General features: G+C 51.3%; 2 protein-coding genes across 4 annotated transcripts in view; both read right to left on the minus strand.

Annotated features, from left to right (window-relative positions):
* Nucleotides 1-17,369, minus strand: part of LOC142600269 (casein kinase II subunit alpha-like) — a 170,977-nt gene that overhangs the window by 67,297 nt on the left and 86,311 nt on the right. The window lies entirely within an intron of this gene.
* Nucleotides 1-17,369, minus strand: part of HSF1 (heat shock transcription factor 1) — a 66,870-nt gene that overhangs the window by 32,477 nt on the left and 17,024 nt on the right. For all 3 annotated transcript variants that reach the window (XM_075743017.1, XM_075743015.1, XM_075743014.1), the window contains exons 2-4: nucleotides 15,506-15,614; nucleotides 9,939-10,075; nucleotides 7,992-8,116 (exon numbers count right to left, since the gene is read on the minus strand). In XM_075743017.1, coding sequence (XP_075599132.1) covers nucleotides 7,992-8,116; nucleotides 9,939-10,075; nucleotides 15,506-15,614 — 371 coding nt within the window. The remainder of the gene's footprint in view (nucleotides 1-7,991; nucleotides 8,117-9,938; nucleotides 10,076-15,505; nucleotides 15,615-17,369) is intronic.

Genomic DNA, 17,369 nt, shown 5'->3' on the forward strand with positions numbered 1-17,369 from the left:
AAGGAGACATGGAGAAAACCGATAAAAACAGGTGCAGACACCACGGCTAGCTCGCTGCTTTCAACAATCTGTTTAAAATTAAACTTACGGATACACTTGGGCTCCCGCCGGAGTCGAGCAGAGCTGATGAATCACGGGGAAGTGACAGCCTCCCCGTCTCACCTTCCTGCCCCGCGCTTTGCACGAGGGCAGTAGGAGAAGCCGCGGGCAGGGGAGCAGCGAGCGCCACGGCCGCTGGAGAGGCAGGCGCGGGCAGGCAGGCAGGCGGGACATCTCCTTCCTCCCTGCAAAAGAACTCGCCCGCACAAATATTTCCAAATCAAGAGACGACGTCTCCATTGCGAGCGCTGGTTTGGTTTCCCCACTCTCCTGACGCAGCCAGCGTCCAGGCTCGCTTCGTTATCCTCGTAACCTTAGTAATTACTGCGAGGCTTTTCCAGGGCAATGCCACGGATGCAGCGAGCGCCGTTATCTGCCGTTCTATGCCACGGCAGAGACGTACGGATGACAAGAAGTCCAAGCATTGTCTTCCCGAGCGGTTTACAGTCCTACCAGAGAAGCGTGCTACCGCGCCGAAGGTTAAGCTAAACGGCTGTCCTTACCGAGCCCCGGCGGGTCACCAGGGACGAGGAGTTACAGAGAGACACCGGCAGATCTGGAGCTGGGAAAGAACACGATATCCAGTTAAAAGGTTGCCGAGTACCTGACAGTGCGGCGCTGCGAGAGCAGCTTTAATTGCAATTGTCAGTCTAAAATCTAAACAGCTCCAGGTTAAAAAGCCCAGAAGAAAACATTTGGCTCAGATGAGTCACTGCTTCAGAAGCTAAGAAAGCAGAACAGACGCCAAAAGAAACTGCAGTCAGTAACCTGCTCAAATTTTAGTGTAATTAATAACCACTCGCTGCTCAAAGGGATGGAGTTCAAGCAGATGCCGTTCCCCACCGCTGGAGCTGGGGTCCCTATCCTTTCTCCGGCGGTGCTTTCCGATGACTTTCCAATTTTAAAATAAGAAAAGATACTAACAGTAACGCTTTTAACACAAAACTTCTCATGTGAGAACAAGCGGACCGGCTGTGGGTAAATTAAACGTTTAAGTTTCATATCAAGATGACTTTACTACGGTCAGCCGGTTAGTAACTGTTGTAGCAAAGCTCAGCCCCGATAAAACACGGTGCTGCAGGGTAAAAAGCAATGCTTTCCAACGCACGGCCCAAACATCAATTAGAGAAGGTGTTAAGTAATTATGCTTAAACTGGGCAGTAATTACACGGACCCTGGAGGGAAAGAGAGCGTGTCCACGCGAGCCAGGCTGCAGGGACGCCAGCCTGCGCGGTGACGCTTCCGAGGAATCGCTGCCGCGTCAGACTCGCCCGAGACACCGCGGCTTAGAGAACAGGACAGCGAAAGGGATGCGTCAGAACACGCTGCGGGAAGCCGAGTACAAAACCGAACCCAAAATCCACGGCCTCGCTGTGACTGGTTTAATCTACACAGAAATGCCCGAAGGGGTCGTCTTCGCACGCTCCGATAAATTTCACTTCACAGTAAACAGGGAACAACAAAAAAAGAAGCGGCGAAAGAAGTAATTTTGGGATGGTTAACTCGCTGAAAAAAGCAGCTGAGAATAGGAGAGGAGCATAACCAAGCCCAGTGACGCGCGTTCACCCCCGACGCCAGACCCCCTTCAGCTCCGCCGCGGCTGCGGTGCCAGAACGAAAGGCGACTCCCTGGTTCGTCAGCAAGAGGCAAGGGAGCCTCGGGCCTCCTGCTCCCCGCAACGAGAAGATGGGCTCTTTTTGCACAGCTTTCTCCAAGAGGTAACTGGAAGGACAAAGAAATCACGATGCGATGCGACCCTTAGCTCCGAAAGCCAGGAAGGCAGGAGACCACGAAGAGCATGAACATCTCCCTAAACCTCACGGCCGTTTCAGACGCTTGTTTCGCCTGTAGCTTGCCTGCCTTGTTTCTTAAAAAGATGATCAAAATCTCCAGAGGCCCATAAAACACCTGGAAGATGACAAGGGACTTCTGTGTTCCAGGAGAAGCAAAAAAACCCACCCTAAAACTAACAACCCCCCCCCAAATAAGTCAAACTAGGAGCAGAGAGGTGCAGATTAACCAAACCGCACCAGGTGAGATTCCCCCGTGCTCCGGGGAAGCGACGTCCGCGCTCGCAAAGCCTCAGCCCCCCGGGAGCACTATCCAGTCCTGCTGAAGGAGCTGCTGACAGGGAAGAATAAATATTTTCATATCCAAAGTTCAGTTTCTCTACTTTCCATCATTCGCTGCCAGTGCTAGAGACCGATGGCAAATCATCCAGACGCACGTTATTGTATGACAGTGGAGATGCGTCTGATTGTATTCCGGAGCCTTTCAGGCAGATTTTTCGAGCTGAGTCAACGGGAGAAGATTTGCGAAGGTTTGGTCACAGCTGTGCAATAAAAAGACATTTCCTATGAACATTTATTGGACGTGCCACAGACGATATCCAATTCAGACCAGTAAAACCCCTCAGAACAACTTTCCCTCTGCTGCCTTCACCCACATGCATTTTCAATACGCTCCAAAGATCTTGCTTCGATAGAAGACAAGCCGTGACCGTACACCTGGGGTTTTATGCCAACCAAGCAGCGTAATATCAATTACAGCTGGTGTGTTTAGCGAAAGTGGACCTGCTTCCCCCAATTCAAAACGCACCTTTAGACAGGAAAAAAAAAAAGAATTAAGACCAGAGCACTGCAGGCACTGAGAAAGAGCTTTTTGCTCCTTGTACCCTCATCCCTTTGGAGATGACTGCCGCTGGGTCGGGAACACAAACCAGGTGGGATTTCTCGCCAGACGCACGAGGCAGATGGAACCCTTCCGTGCTCAGCCCTGGTCGGACATCGGAGCCCTTTGTTGGAGGAGTATGATGGGGCAGATGAAGAAGAGCCAGAGTACAGACCTTCTTTCACCACCCCTGTGCAATGGGAACAACCCCCTTTCCGCTGGTGTCCCAAATCCGAAGCCAGCGGAACTGCACCGGAGCGACTCCAGAGCGTGGGTCTCCTCGACGGCGGAGCGAGTCTCCTCAGATCCAAGTTCAACACAGAGGACAAAGCCCCATTTACCATCAGCTCAGCTTGGTGCCTACTAACGTACCCGCTTCGACGGGGACAGAACTCCTGGAATTGGATTCCTCAAAAATCTGTATGACAGGGCCAGGCGCATCGGCGAGGGGGAAGGAGAAGAGCGCCAGCAGGACACAGACACTGCAGCCTCCCCAGAACACACTTTGTGGCATCAGGTTTTCAAGCCCCCGGAACACCGCGGAGGTCTGTCACGCAGAAGGCACAGCACTCGCGTGGGCTGGGTCCTGCTCGGGTCCTGCAGCTGCGGCTGAAACGGAGAAACTTGAATTCGCATCTTCAGTGGTGAAGCAATCAGCCACCGTCTTCTGCCCGTTAGTCAAACACTTCTTTTCACTTCAGAGCACAGACTTCGTTGCTGGTCTGATTTTATCAATTTTCATCTCTGTTACCGCACGAGAAACGCTCAAGGCTGTGGCTCAGGCTGGAGTTACCTCCAGAGGTGCACACCAGCGTTTGTTCCCCTCCCTTTCTCAGTAAAGAACCCTGGAGTGGTTTGGGTGGGCAGGGACCCCACAGCCCACCCAGTGCCACCCCTGCCATGGGCAGGGACACCCTCCACTAGCCCAGCTTGCCCAAAGCCCCATCCAACCTGGCCTGGAACACTGCCAGGGAGCCAGGGGCAGCCACAGCTTCTCTGGGCACCCTGTGCCAGGGCCTCAGCACCCTCACAGGGAAGGATTGCTGCCTCCCATCACGTAATATCAGGACACGGGTGGCTTTCTGGGCTGCCAGCGCACATTGCTGGGTCGTGCTGAGCTTCTCGTCCCCCAGCACCCCAAGTCCTTCTCCCCAGGGCTGCTCTCCATCCGTTCCCTGCCCAGCCTGGAGCTGTGCTGGGATTGCCCTGACCCACGTGCAGGACCTTGCCCTTGGACCTGTTGGACTTCATGAGGTTCACACGGTCCCACCTCTCCAACCTGCCCAGGTCCCTCTGGACGGCATCCCTTCCCTCCGGCGTGCTGACCGCAGCACGCAGCTCGGTGTCATCGGCAAACTTGCTGAGGGTGCGCTCGATCCCACTGTCCATGTCACCGACAAAGATGTCAAACAGCGCTGGTCCCAGTACCGACCCCTGAGGAACACCACTCGTCACTGGTCTCCACTCGGACATCGAGCTGTTGACCACGACTCCGGTCACTCGTTGCTCAGCAAGTTTTCTATCCCTTTGGCCATTCATGTTTCTGTGGCTGAGGTTTGCGCAATGATTCGGCATTTGTACACTGCTGACACGAGACCCAGACACACTCCTCTTGTTGTGGTCAGACCACAAAGCCAAACGGAACTGAGATCCCCTAGGTATAACCATTTCTATCCAGAAAAAAAAAAAAAAAAAGCAGCAGGATCTTTTGGTCCCATTGCAAGCTCATTTTCAGAGAAACCACTCTTTATTTGTAGGAATCTTGCACTTAGCCAAACCAAAAATCCTGGTTTTACACAAAATTAACCTGCTTCTAACTCACAGTTGAAAAAAACCTCAAGACATTCCGTTGAAGTTCACTTCACACAAATAACTCCAGGTAATCCGCACTGGTGACTGAACGCTTGGTGGTTGTTTCTAGAAGTTAAGGCGTGTACGGCCGGCGGAAGGAAGCTTGAACCCCGCTGTGTATTTCTGTGCAGAAAAACTTCAGGGACTCACCTTCGCTAAACTTCTCCCTCAAAGAGCAACACGCGCCAGAGTCCCTTTGACAGCCGGCCTCCTCCTCGCCGAGTCAGAGCCCGCCGCAGTCTCACCGGGGCTGTTTTCCCCCGTTCCCCCGCACACCGGTGGCCGCGCAGCAACAACCAGCGGGCGTTTGGTGCAGTAACGGCCGACGAAGCAGCAGGTCTGTCTGGAAGTTCTGCACCATGACTGAAGTCTCTTCCATCTCGTGCAGATACAAACGGTTCCTGTATTGAGCCATTAACCCATTTCAAACCCCCACACTGGAGGATGAAAAGCCGTTATTCCCACAGAATTCGCAACAGAGACCTCTGTGCACTTTTGGAGCGGTCCAGGCAGGAATCCAAGATTCTGGCTGCTGCCAGCTGCAGTGATTCACCGAGAAGCGGCAGCACAGCAGGCACAAGCTGAAGGTCTTAATCCTCACCACCTCATCTACGAAATGATGCTGGCTGCGCGGATGCTGGAGGAGGTCGATGGTTGACCTTGGTGTGGTGAAGGGGAAGAAGAACCTGGAATAACCCTACTGTGGAGATGCAACCCGAGGTAAACCAGCAGGCCCTCAAGAACACTTAAAAAACTTGTTGAGAAAACAAGCGACAGTGGTATGGTAAGAACCAGACGGTGCTTTGAGGTACGCCACAGATCCAGAACTAAAACCTTCAGTGAATCGCATGTATTATATTCAAGAAGCAAGAAGAGAATTTTTAGTCACAAGTTCCTGAGAAAACGAAGATGTGAGAAATGCCTTGCAAACCCAGCCCTCCAGAAAAGGAAGAGCGATCCCAGTACAGGGACCCGGTACTAACGATGGAGACGGGAAAACTTAAAGATAATGAAACGCAGACTCAAAAGCTGTCTTTATCGAGCGATAAGGAGAACCTGCAGAAGACCAAAGATTGGAGTATATCCGACCAAGAAGGGCTTACTGTGCTATTGGTGAAGGGTGGCCGGTACGGCGACGGGCAGCCGGTATACGGTGAACGGCAGCTGGTATACGGCGAAGGGCAGCCACCCTTTTGGGGAGCAGGCGGCTGCTGGGCTGGCTCAGCTGGGACTGCATTTCTTCCAGGCATCAGCCTCGAGACGAAGACCTCCTAGAGGCCGTTGCAACAACGTGACAACAGTCACAGTTCACACAAATCGTTTAATTTTGATAGTCTTACAGGAGCCTATTTACCTGAGAAGCTTTCAAAAAAGTGCAAGGCACGTTTTTTCATTAATTGGTCAGTAACTATCTTCCTGAATGGAGCGGGGAAGCTTTGCTGCTTTAAGAGAGGTTGTCAGGTCCCTGCTACCAGTAGAGCTCCAAGTACTGCTGTAGGCACTCCACCTAGTGGTTTACAGCCCATTTATAATTAATAATGCTAATGTTTGCTTTAGCAAGAGCCGACGGAGCAGCCAGAACGCAGCCTAGAGACCTATAACGCATTTGTGAACGCTCTCATCCTTAATACAGGGGTACGAGCCCGGACCGTCTTAAACCATGCCACAGGGCTGCAAAAGCCACGGCAATTGGGACGAGCACCGCGTGGTGGGAGCACGAGGCTGGCAGCTGGGTTTAAAGACGCCTCCTGATCTTGCTTATTCTTCCCGCAACGGACAGAAGAAAAGCGTGCAGCCTCCCACGCGTACTTGTCGTGACAACGGCTGGGACCAGAGCTGCCGAAAGACACGGCGCATCGCAACGAGCGGCAAACTAATCGCTTTAGGCGGCTGATTGTTTCTCCGGGCAAGCGGACAAAACAGCTTCCAAAGACTTCCCTTCCCTGCCGCCATTTACCACCAGGTTAGAAGGCCAATCTCCTGCTCTTTCTCACGGGCAAAGAGCCCGAGGAGAAGCACAGCCTAGATGTAAGGCTGGGCCCTCGTACCTGGGGCAAACGGAAGATGAAAAGAATCATCTAGAATGACCTTGGAGACGAAGCGGGTTCTCTCCCCTCCCATGAACACCTGAGGTGCTAGAGAAGTGATCTGCAAGCACAAGACAGAGCAATGAAATCCAAGAAAAAGGATGTTTTGGAACACAGTGCGGAGGAAATATTTTTCCACCGTGAAACTGTCCCTTTGAACTCTCCCCACCGCTCTCCTGCTTCATCCAGCAGGAACGGAGGGCTGCCGGCTCCGCTTTCCGCAACACCCAGAACCTAATTCCTTAGACACAACGGCAGAGATGAAGAAGCAGCTGGGCATAACGTAAACTTCGCTGATGTATGATTCAGTCCACAGGGTGGAGAGGTAAACAAGGGAAAAAAAAAAAAAGTGCTTTAAATCAAGATCATAATGGTGCCTAAGGGAATTGGACACCGCCACATTCATTGGCCTCGACAGGTATCTGCACTCAAAGGCAACCTGAAGAACCTCAGCGCGGGTCTCACAGCTGGCAGACTCTACACAGGCCCTGCGTCCGGGAGGGCAGCCGGTTCCGGGGGCACCACTTAAAGATTCCAGTTAGTGACGTTAATCACGTCCTTCTGTATGACCACCACGCGGAAAAGTCACATCAGGGTGGGCAACAGTGCCCTGGTCACCTCGGAGGGTCAGGAAGTATTTATTAGCGGGACTCAAGATCGCCCGTTTTGCCTCCCAACCCAAGAGCAAACACCAGGCGAGCGGTATCCAGCGAGAATTTAACCGGGTGCGAGTAAGAAGCCAAAAGCCTGGAGGAAGAGCACAGGATTAGAACCGAAGGACAGCAGGCGTTATCCCAAAGGACTCGCGTACGCCAGCGCAGTGTAAGACAAGACAGAATAGTTGTGCTTCGCGGGAGGAAAAAAACAAATCACGGGGGAAAACCCAGCACCACGCATGGACTGCAATTCCAGACTGTAACCCCCGTGGCAGGGAAGGTGGTTCCTGAAGTCTTCCCAGCCTTTCCACCGATCCCTCAAAGCAGAGCCGTACTCCAAAGCAGCTTTACACTGTGTTTGGGGTCACGGGTCTGGCTGCTGCAACACCAGGTCTCTAACGGGTTTTAATTGTGTTCAGAAGGTCCCTCCGCCACCCCCTTCCTGCCCGCAGCTGAAAGGCTCTTACAGCCCGGGCTGCGCTCCGTCGCCAACTGGAAGCTGGAACAGAAAGCGAGCAACAGGCAGCCAGCCTTCTCCACGGTGAGGTCTTAAAAATAACGTGGCCAGGAAAGAAATCACCGAGCAAACTCTCTTGCGTGTTCTGGCATCCCCTCCCCACATACATACTGCTTCATGGCTATCAGCTTGGAGTCCATGCTCTCCTGCTTTCCTTTCATCACCTGGATGTCAGTCAGTAACTTGGTTACGTTGTCTTGCCGAACCTTTATATCCTCATTCTTTATACTGGACACCTGGAGACAGAAAGGGAGATGTCAGTGATGCTTCCTTCCTACAAAATGGTTATTTAAGCTTCAAAGTTGATACCGCAAATAATTCATCCCCCCTCTCTAGACCAACCGCTGCACTTGTGTCAAGAGACTCCAACCAGCTGTCTGCAGAGCAGGTTTTCTGCAAGCATACTGCTGTTTGAAAACACCAAATTCTGCCGCAGCCATAAAAACAATAAATCTCTTTTTGGGTCAGAAACACAGTGCTCAGGTAAAGCAAAGGCCCGTGCAGGAGCTGTCTGCCTACGCAAGCCTTCAGGTGGGCGACGGACCCAGACGTTCTTACCCATGACCAACCCAACGCTTGGCGGCCACAAAGACCAGGGAGCTCATCTGCACTGACGATAGGAAACAAACACTCTTCTCGCACACTTTCAAAAGCCTCTGCTGCGTGCAGTGAACCGATTATTGGTCTTAGCAATTAAGAAAGTCATTAGCTGGTCTGAGAAAGAAACTTGGGAGGCAAAGGGCAAATGAGCTCACTGCAGCAAGGCTGCAGGCGGAACGGCCTCTTCCAGAGATCCCTGAGCAGCAGCCGGTCGCTCGACATCCTCATCGCTTCCACTACGAGAGGTAAAGCAGCCGAGGAGAAGATTCTGAGCGGACGATTTTATTTTTCTGATAAAAGACTCACGAGAAATGACACCCAGGCGTGTTTCACGAGAGCCGCGCGACGTGAGAAGCCTATGAACCTGCCAATCGTTATGGGGGTTAACACATCTCACCTACTCAATAGCAGCTTCTCCCCACTCCACTTGCCAGCAGGTCATATATCTTTAAGATCTCCTTACATCCTTCTAACGCGTTTGCCCACTGTGAAAGCGTCTGGAGGAACTAAACGCCTCCGTGAAAATGGCACTTATGGTTATTTGAGAGCACCCTGGGGTGGACAGAAGAGCGAGCTGCTCTCTACACATTGCTTTGATTAATATTTGGAAAAGAATGACAAAAGCATGCTTCTCCAGCCCACACTTCAGGACTAATAAATTAGCCCGGAAAGTTCGTAAGCATTTCTGGAACTCCTGATACCAAGTGTTGTTACACCGTGCCTTCAGCACACGTACTGCAGTTTACAGAAACGGGGCAGGTGTACAGCACATCTGTGAGTTTAAAGGGAAAATGTGTAAGTTTGTATTTGGGATATACTGGGGGTTAACACATATAAAATAATTTTGGTACCTTATCCTTCCTTCTCCTTCTTCCACTGCTACATCTGACCTATCTTCATGGGTCCGTGCGCGCACCCATTGCACGTACGTATTTTTCATTCCTTGAAGCATTTTAAGTAACGACCGCAGCTCAGCTAGTGATCGCTCTCCCTCCTACTGAAAGGTACGATTGCTCTCCGATCTCTCCAGAGGACACAGCAAACTTCCCTCCATCGAGCTAAACTCAAACAGATGCTACTTCTTCAGAAAACCAGGAAAAACACAGCGATCCTTTTGATTGAACTCAGAAACAGTTTGGTTTGCAAGGCCAGGGTGCTGGCTGTTCTCCGTCGGTGGTGCGGGAGAGCGGAAGTCTCCAGCAGCGCCATAATGAACCTCAGGCTGAAAACACTGAGACCAGGACCCAGGAACAAAAGGGACGGCTACCAGAACCTGAAGCCAGCTGATGAGCAGCCTGGCCCTGGGTGAGAGGGCAGAGACGGCGAGCAGAGTTGCCGGCATAACACCATAACCAGCGCCAGCAATGTCCATCAGCCCTAGAGCACAGCGATGCTTTGCAGACCAACCCTCATTTTTTAACCAGTTTATCTAGAGCAAGAGCCGTCGTATAAACTTACGCTGGTTACTTTCCTCTTGATGTTCTCCAGGAGATGTTCCTGGCCTCGGATGAAGTACGGATGCTGGAATTCAGTATCGTCTTTCTCTGGCTTCACCAATCCTCCCTGCTCAATGTGGACAACCTTTCGAAAGCCGTCTGGAAATCAAAGGGGAGATAATTGGAGAAAAGCTTAACAGGCTAAATATGAACGGGAGAAAGCAGAGACTAGCACAAGTTACCCTTGTTTGCTTAAATACCCAGCACTCCGTCACTGCGGTATTGTTTTCCAACCCATCTCTTCCCAAAAATCCTATGTGGAATGAGAAACCCTTCCTTAAACCGACAGACATTTGGACGGAGGCTTACGCCGATCCTGTCGGCACGGGTCCTCTCCAGGGACCCGACCCGTTCTCCCCAGGACAGCAGAGCCAGGCCACCGGCTGCCTGCCCCAGCGGCAGCTCGACCCTGACGGCCGAGAACAGCAGGGTCCACCGCCGCATCCCAGAGCCATTTGGGAAAAAAACCACCTTTGCCTGCTCTGGTGAGACCAACTCGTGCCGACGGTTGGCTGACAGCGCAGGCCAGCAGGAAGGAAGGCTGAAATTGCTGGAACTAAGCCAGGAGTCCCAAATTAACCCCACCGTGTCCTGACAAACAGCCCTCATTCCCAGGCAAGTGTCCCATTCCATGAGTGAACAGCGCCTTGCCCTGCCTTTCCGCTGCCGAGCAAGGCAAGGAGACACGTCTTTCAACAAAACTTCTGTCAAGAATCCCACCAAAAAGAGACCCCGACATTTAGCGCACACTCCAGGCAATCCCAGAGAGCTCACGTTTTATTTCTTCAGGGAACGCAACGCTTTCTGAGAGCAATTAGCCACGTACTCAGCAACATCCACGACGCAGATAAAGCACCGCTGCCTCTCATCCCACATACTACTGAAAATAGGAACACTTTGGAGACAAACCCACGCAAGTGCCTGTCGGCACGCGACGGGAGACGAGTTATTACTGCGGTTACTGGAATTCCCGAGCCCCTCCGCTCTCCGTTTCAGGACGCCGACCCCTTCTCGCCGCGGCACATGCCGCTTCACCCTACGAGTCCATCACGCTGAGTACCGCAGCTGTGTGCCTGTAATAAACCCGCACAGTCCCGGGCACCCTGATCCTTAACCTGGAAACAAGGAGCAATTTTCGTACAGGAAAGGAGACCCTGAGGCGCAGAAGGTAAATAAATGGCCTCCCAGAGGCTTCGGAGCCTTCCCAGAAAACTTCTTCCTAAGTGAGCTGTACGACACGACTGGGACAGAGCCGACGCTCTCTGCAAACAGGGTTAGTAGACCTGAAGTAGACGTTCTAGTTACCGATCTACTCACCTATACACTAAAGCCCCAGATTTTCTTTTTTTAACACTCTACCTTGAGAACTGTAAGCCCATGTAGTTTTTCTCATTCGAATACGTGACCATTAAAAACACGCTGGCTCCAGAGAATTCCCCAAAACTTCCGTGACAAGCACCACTTCTGTTATTCTGTTGGCAGCCAGCCAACCCTCTGGTGAGGGTGACGGTGCGATTCCTCCGTTGCACGGGGAAGGGAAGGGCACGGCAGGCTGAAAGTGCTGCCTCAGCAGTTCAGGCAGAAGTTACACACCGAAGTCTTCAGATGTACTTAAAACACCTAAAAGCTGCTCAAGAACAGAGTGTCAAAGTATTTTTGGATGGCAGCATTTCTGTAAACCGCCAGGATAAATCAGGAGTGTTACTTAAGGTGCTCAGACTGCAGCTGTGGTTAAAAAACAACCAAAAAAAAAACTTCCTGCACTTGCAGCAGAAAGTGATTTAGAGAAATTACACATTACTGTTGTGATATTAGCCAGTTTTCAGTTATTCGAGTGATCCTTAAAAACAAAAGGCCCCGGTCACGCAGCACAGAATGTGCCCCACAGCTACTCAAAGAGCGGGTGTTGAAAGGTAATGAAAACGTCATCCTTTCTAACGCCATCGGAATGCTCTCTGCAGCCCACATCTGGAGCGGTACGGCTAATCCCCGACATAACCTCCACGTGAGAGGTGTATGAAAGGCAGCCTTTATGTTCCTGCCTATCGCAAGATCCCGCAGCCAAAACGTAAATGCAGATCTGCGTGGAGGGGAGGAAGCCGAGCAGACTGCCGTGAAGCAACGTCTCTGGGATAATCCCAGAACGTTCCTGCTTTGCCGGCAGGAAAGAGCAGCTACAAACGCACCCATCAATCTCGAAGCGTTTCCACAGTCAGGCAGCTCTCGATTTCCTCGCACATCCGAAGGGTAAGAGGAGGATTAAGCGGTGGAAGTTTGGCAAACCACGAAGGAGGGAGCACGGAGAAAAAGAATATTGCTCAGTTCGTAGGGGACAGGGAACTAGTAGCACGGAGATACTCGGTCAGAACAGCAAACGCTGTGGACAGTCCTCCACTGGCGTCCTGAAACACCACGTCCAGTTCCGTTTGCTCGTACAACCGCCAGAACAGGAGTGGAGGTGTCCCCAGAGACAACCCCCATCTCCGCTCGCAGCAGATCTCAGGATTTTGCCTGCGGGTGCGCCCAGAGGGGTGACCGAGCCTTGGCACACGCCGCGGGACACCGGTTCCGGAGGAGTTCCTACCCCTCGCTTGGGTTTTGCACAGGAACAGCACCACTGGAGCGGCGGCCCGAGAGCTGGCTCGAGGCACAGTTCACGTTGCTGGACCGTTCGCCCAGCCAGGATAACAAACTGCGAATTTCCCCGTGAACAGGTTAACACGGAAATACGCAATTTTGCTAAACATGAAGCGGTCTGAGAAGAGCAGCAATCACTGCAGAGCAGCACTAGAAGCCAAACAAGCAAATCCCAAAAAGCTAAGCATAGAAAATCACGTTCCATTTTGGGCAGCTTTTTCTTTACCACTTGTCCCCTAGCAATCCCTGTTCTCCAAGCAAACGGGACAAGCAGCATAGGGACAAGCTCTGAATTCATTTTCAAGTTTGGACACATATATGCCATGTCACTCTAAAATAAATCAAAATCCTCAAACTGCTATGAAATCCCTTTTATAATTCAAGCAAATCAAAGCCTCTATAGCACAGACTGGGGAGAACAGGATCAGTGTTAAAACACAGATTAAGCATAGAAAAGAAGTTATAAACCCCCGAACATGGAAGTTACACTGAGGGCAGGAATTTTTTTATGGAGAACCCGACTCTTGAGGTCTTAAGAAAAAAAAAATCTCAGTTCCATTTCTGATGAGAACACGTTTATTTCAGAAATATTGAACCCCTTGGGAAAGGTGCGGTTTGAAAGAAGCTCCAGTCCTGGGGATTTATCGCTTCTTTTCCTCCCTCTTTTAATAGAACACCTTATCACTCAGATCTGCTTTTGTCTGACCACCTGATTCTGTTCCCCGCTACCGAAAGGAGGAGCTGGCACCCGGGACGCTGCCGTCGCCCCGTCCCTTTCAACGCTGCAGGCAGGGAGGGGGCACAGCAGACAGCTTGTTCCTATGCCCCACTCACCACCGCGTCCGGCGGAGAGGAGCCTCTGCCTTATTTTACAAGCTCATGCTCCGGTTGATCCTACTGCGGAGCATTCCGGGACACACAAGTACTAAAGGCACCTGAAACATGGGCTGTGGAAGGCACCGTCACCCTCCTCCCTCCAAAGGCAAGAGATCCTTCTTCTCCTGGCAGGATTTGATATTTCGGGTGTGCGCACCTCTCCTCAGCTGTGACGGGAAATGGGAGTATTCCCTGATTCTCTGGGAACTCCTGAGCCTTCTCCGAGCGCTATGCAAGCAGGCGCCACTTTTCACGTACATGTGCGCATAAGTAAAAAACCCCAAACACAAAATAAAACATAAAAAAACCCCCAGAAGACAAGAAAAGGTCAGGTTAAACCAATTTAGTTTTCTTCCCTGAGAGGGCAGCAAGCTCTAGCAACAGAAAAGCAGCAGACGCCTCAACCACAGCACGCCCAGCAGGAAGATCAACAAGATACAACTGATAGAACACGGGCGTCAACCCAGCAGAAAAAGCCTCACCCAGGGAGCAGGTAGCAAAGACTCTCGTAGTGCTGTGCCCGAGAGCGTGGCCCAGTCCTGTTCAGCGCCTTCCCTACCGGCGTGAGGGCCGGGACAGAGCAGGTTTGCGAACCTGGCTGATAAAACACCGCTGGGAAGGGCTGCAAGTGCTGAAAGCCAGGACTGCGACTCCGAGGGGTTCTGACAAGTGGAACGGGAGTCCCTCTGAGAAACAGAGGGTACAACTCCCCAGGCAGGAATAAAACCAAAGAAATACGGGAGGGAAAACCACTGGGTAGAAAGTAGCTGAACAGAAGGGGATCTGAAGGCTGTCATGGATTGTGAGCTGAAGGTCAAAGTCAATGTCACGCTGCTGAGAAAAAGGCCAGTGCCATCGCGGGACGCACCGAAGTACGGCCTGGGACACACCAACTCCTCTTTTCATCCCACCCGGTGATACAACCAGTGCTGGCCACCGCGCTTCAGCAGAGAGATGGAACAAAGTCTGTTCGGAAAGGAATGCAGAGGATCAAAGGCTGGAAAATGACCTCTGAGAGTTAAAAAACCAGGCTGTTTACCCCAAAAAAAGAAAAAAAAAAAAAAATAAAAAAAACAAAAAAAAATAAAAAAAAAGAAAAAAAATAAAAAAAAAGAAAAAAAAGAAAAAAAAAGAAAAAAAAGAAAAAAAAAGAAAAAGAAAAAAAAGAGAGGACTGAGGAGAGGTATCAAGTTTCCAAAGACACAAAGGGAAAAGGAATAAATGTCTTTATGTCCACAGCAGATAGGAAAGAAGCGAAGGATTTAAACTGTAGCTGGGAAGGTTTGGGTTAGACGTTCAGCAATCAACTCCACTCCTTTACTATCTGTACGCTAACAGCGTTTCCTTGACCAACTTATGGAATCTTGATTACTGGAGGCTTGGAAAAACCAGGTTGGATGCAAAGTCAGCAGGAACACCACTGAGGTAGTTGAAGCAGAGGATCGGACTAAACGATTGGAGGTCCCTCCAGCCCTGTTCTGTTGTGATTCTATGGGGCTTTATTTTTATTTTTTTAAATAATTGCTGTTCAGAAGAGCAAGTTCAGTCCATGCCTGCTCTACCTGATGCTGGCAGTGACATCCCCTCAAGAAAGCGAGCAGGAAACGAATAAGTTGTCACACGTGGCGGTGGTGTCTCACTGGAAGGGTTCCAGAGAAGGTCCTCCTCCGTGGCACAGGATGGCAGAGCGCCGTCACAAATGTTAACGAAGGGCGAACGCAAGGAAAGCATTCAGAACTCCTGCGCTAATAATCAGGAAACATCAAGATAAAAGAAGCGCAAGAGCCTGAAGGCCTTTCTGCCTAGCAGAAGTTTCCAGTTTTAGAAGCTGTTATTCCCTTCAGCGGAGGCCAAGTTTAAAACTCCCACCTGGTCCCCAAACCCAAGCGACTGCAAAGCTAGCCGACGCTCCGACTCAAGGAAACGACCCCTACGGTAAACCTGGGCAGAAAAGGGAAGCCTCGCTTGAGGACGAGCTTTAGTCTTTGCACCTCGAGCTGCCCAGAAGATACTTACACATGTTGAGCTGCCGTACAAAGCTGGCCATGTTGTTATGTTTGAAGTACTTCGGAAGCACCTCCTTGGCAAACTGGCCTTGGTCAAACACATGGAAGCTGTTTCCACTCTGTCAAAAAAAAAAACAAAACAAAGGGAAACATTATCAACCACCGTTAGACAGAGAGAAGCCCTCAAAACAAACGTAACTTCTGTGTCGCCGCGGGTGAGATCAGCAACGGCCCCATGTCGTGGAACCCCGCAGCTGCACGTAAGGATGTAGCTCATCACCTTCGGCTGAAGTTGTTACCGTCTGACCAACGCAAGCTCCTAGGAACACGCTTCAGAGGGACCTCAGCTACAACCCGATGCAGCGTTGCGCACGTCGCTGCCTCAGCTCAGCCCACAGCAGCGCTCTCCCCAACGGGGCTAAACCCCATTTCCTTGCGCTCGGCCCAGAAGAACAACGAGCGTCTGTCCCTGTGACCAAGCTACTGATGTGGAAGAACCAGCAGAGCCCAACTCCCCAGAGACCTAAAAATACAACCCCGGACGTTAAGCAGGGTACAGAGACTGAACCTCAATTTGCACAACTGCAAATCTATTAATTCCCCAACTTGTCCCAATTAACTTGCTCTCCTATCTACAGCAAGAGCCAATGATCGTCCCAGCGAATGAAGACAACCAGGCCGGTCTGGCTTTAAACATCAACATCCGCAAACCAGCGAGGAGCGACGTGTGTCCTGCCCGTCTCGGGCAGCTCGCCGTGCCCACGCAGACACGGCAGGCGAGGTCCAGGGCAGCTGAGAGCTGACTCCTGCCCCTCCGAACCCGGACATACTTCGCCTGTAGGATTTTGGAAAACAACTTATCAAGCAGAACAGTGCACGCCAAGAATAACTAGTTGTTTTGACTATTATAACTATCTCAACTAGCAGTCAGGATCACATCACATTTAGCTTTCAGGCCTGTGTGCCGTTTTATCGAGTATGGTTTCTATTACCTTTCTGGCACGCCGAGCAGGAATTATATTGTCAACATAAGCATCTGCAAAACAGCAAAAGAAGGGATTTTCATTCTGGCAGAGCGACACAAGAACTCTGAATGCATTTTACAGTCCGGATTTTCTTCCATGACGAAGTCCTGCTCCTGCTAATATCATCCCACGTCCCAGCAGCGCACAGCGCTGGCAGGAGCGCCAGAGGAGAGCCAAGCCCGAGGAGATGCTGACAAGTCACTGCACGGCGGTGAAGCAATCAGACTTCTCGGTTCAAAGGAAAAGCGGCGGGGCCAGGCCAGACCACCCAGACGACGGCAGAGGGACGGTGCCTCCAGAACCCCCCAGTTCCCACGATGAGTCAGTGAAAGCACCTTCACGAGCAGGGGCTGCGACTTCAGAACTAAGCCAGGTTGTGCCGCACCAGAAGAGCCCCCTCGCTGAGCAACAAGGGGAATGCAGAACCACGAGCGCCCGCAAACTCCGGCCGGGTCAGACGAGTGGTACAGCGAAACACCACGAGCGCCGGCAGATGGTCTCCACATCCCTGCACGGACCTCCAGGGAAAAGACGAGGCCAAGGTCCGCTGAACTGACTTGAGAGTATCAGAGCAAATATCCCTGAGACTTGATTTTCAGATGTCTTGCTTTTAAAGTTACTGGGCAAATTCAATGTAGCATTAATCCTAAAGAATTAAGAGCATTAAAAAACCCCAAACCCACAACAGACTTTGAAAGGTCTATTAGAAGTTTGGAGTTTGGGCTTTTTGGTCCACGGATGGTCACTCCACCTTCACAGGATTCACCTGCGTTGGAGTATTTGTTTTCATTCAGGTCCTGTACTCCTTACCCAAGGCTTCCAAGTATTCCGAGTCGATTCCAATAGCAA

Source organism: Balearica regulorum, chromosome 2 (genome assembly GCF_011004875.1).
Source record: "Balearica regulorum gibbericeps isolate bBalReg1 chromosome 2, bBalReg1.pri, whole genome shotgun sequence".
Taxonomy (NCBI): Eukaryota; Metazoa; Chordata; class Aves; order Gruiformes; family Gruidae; genus Balearica; species Balearica regulorum.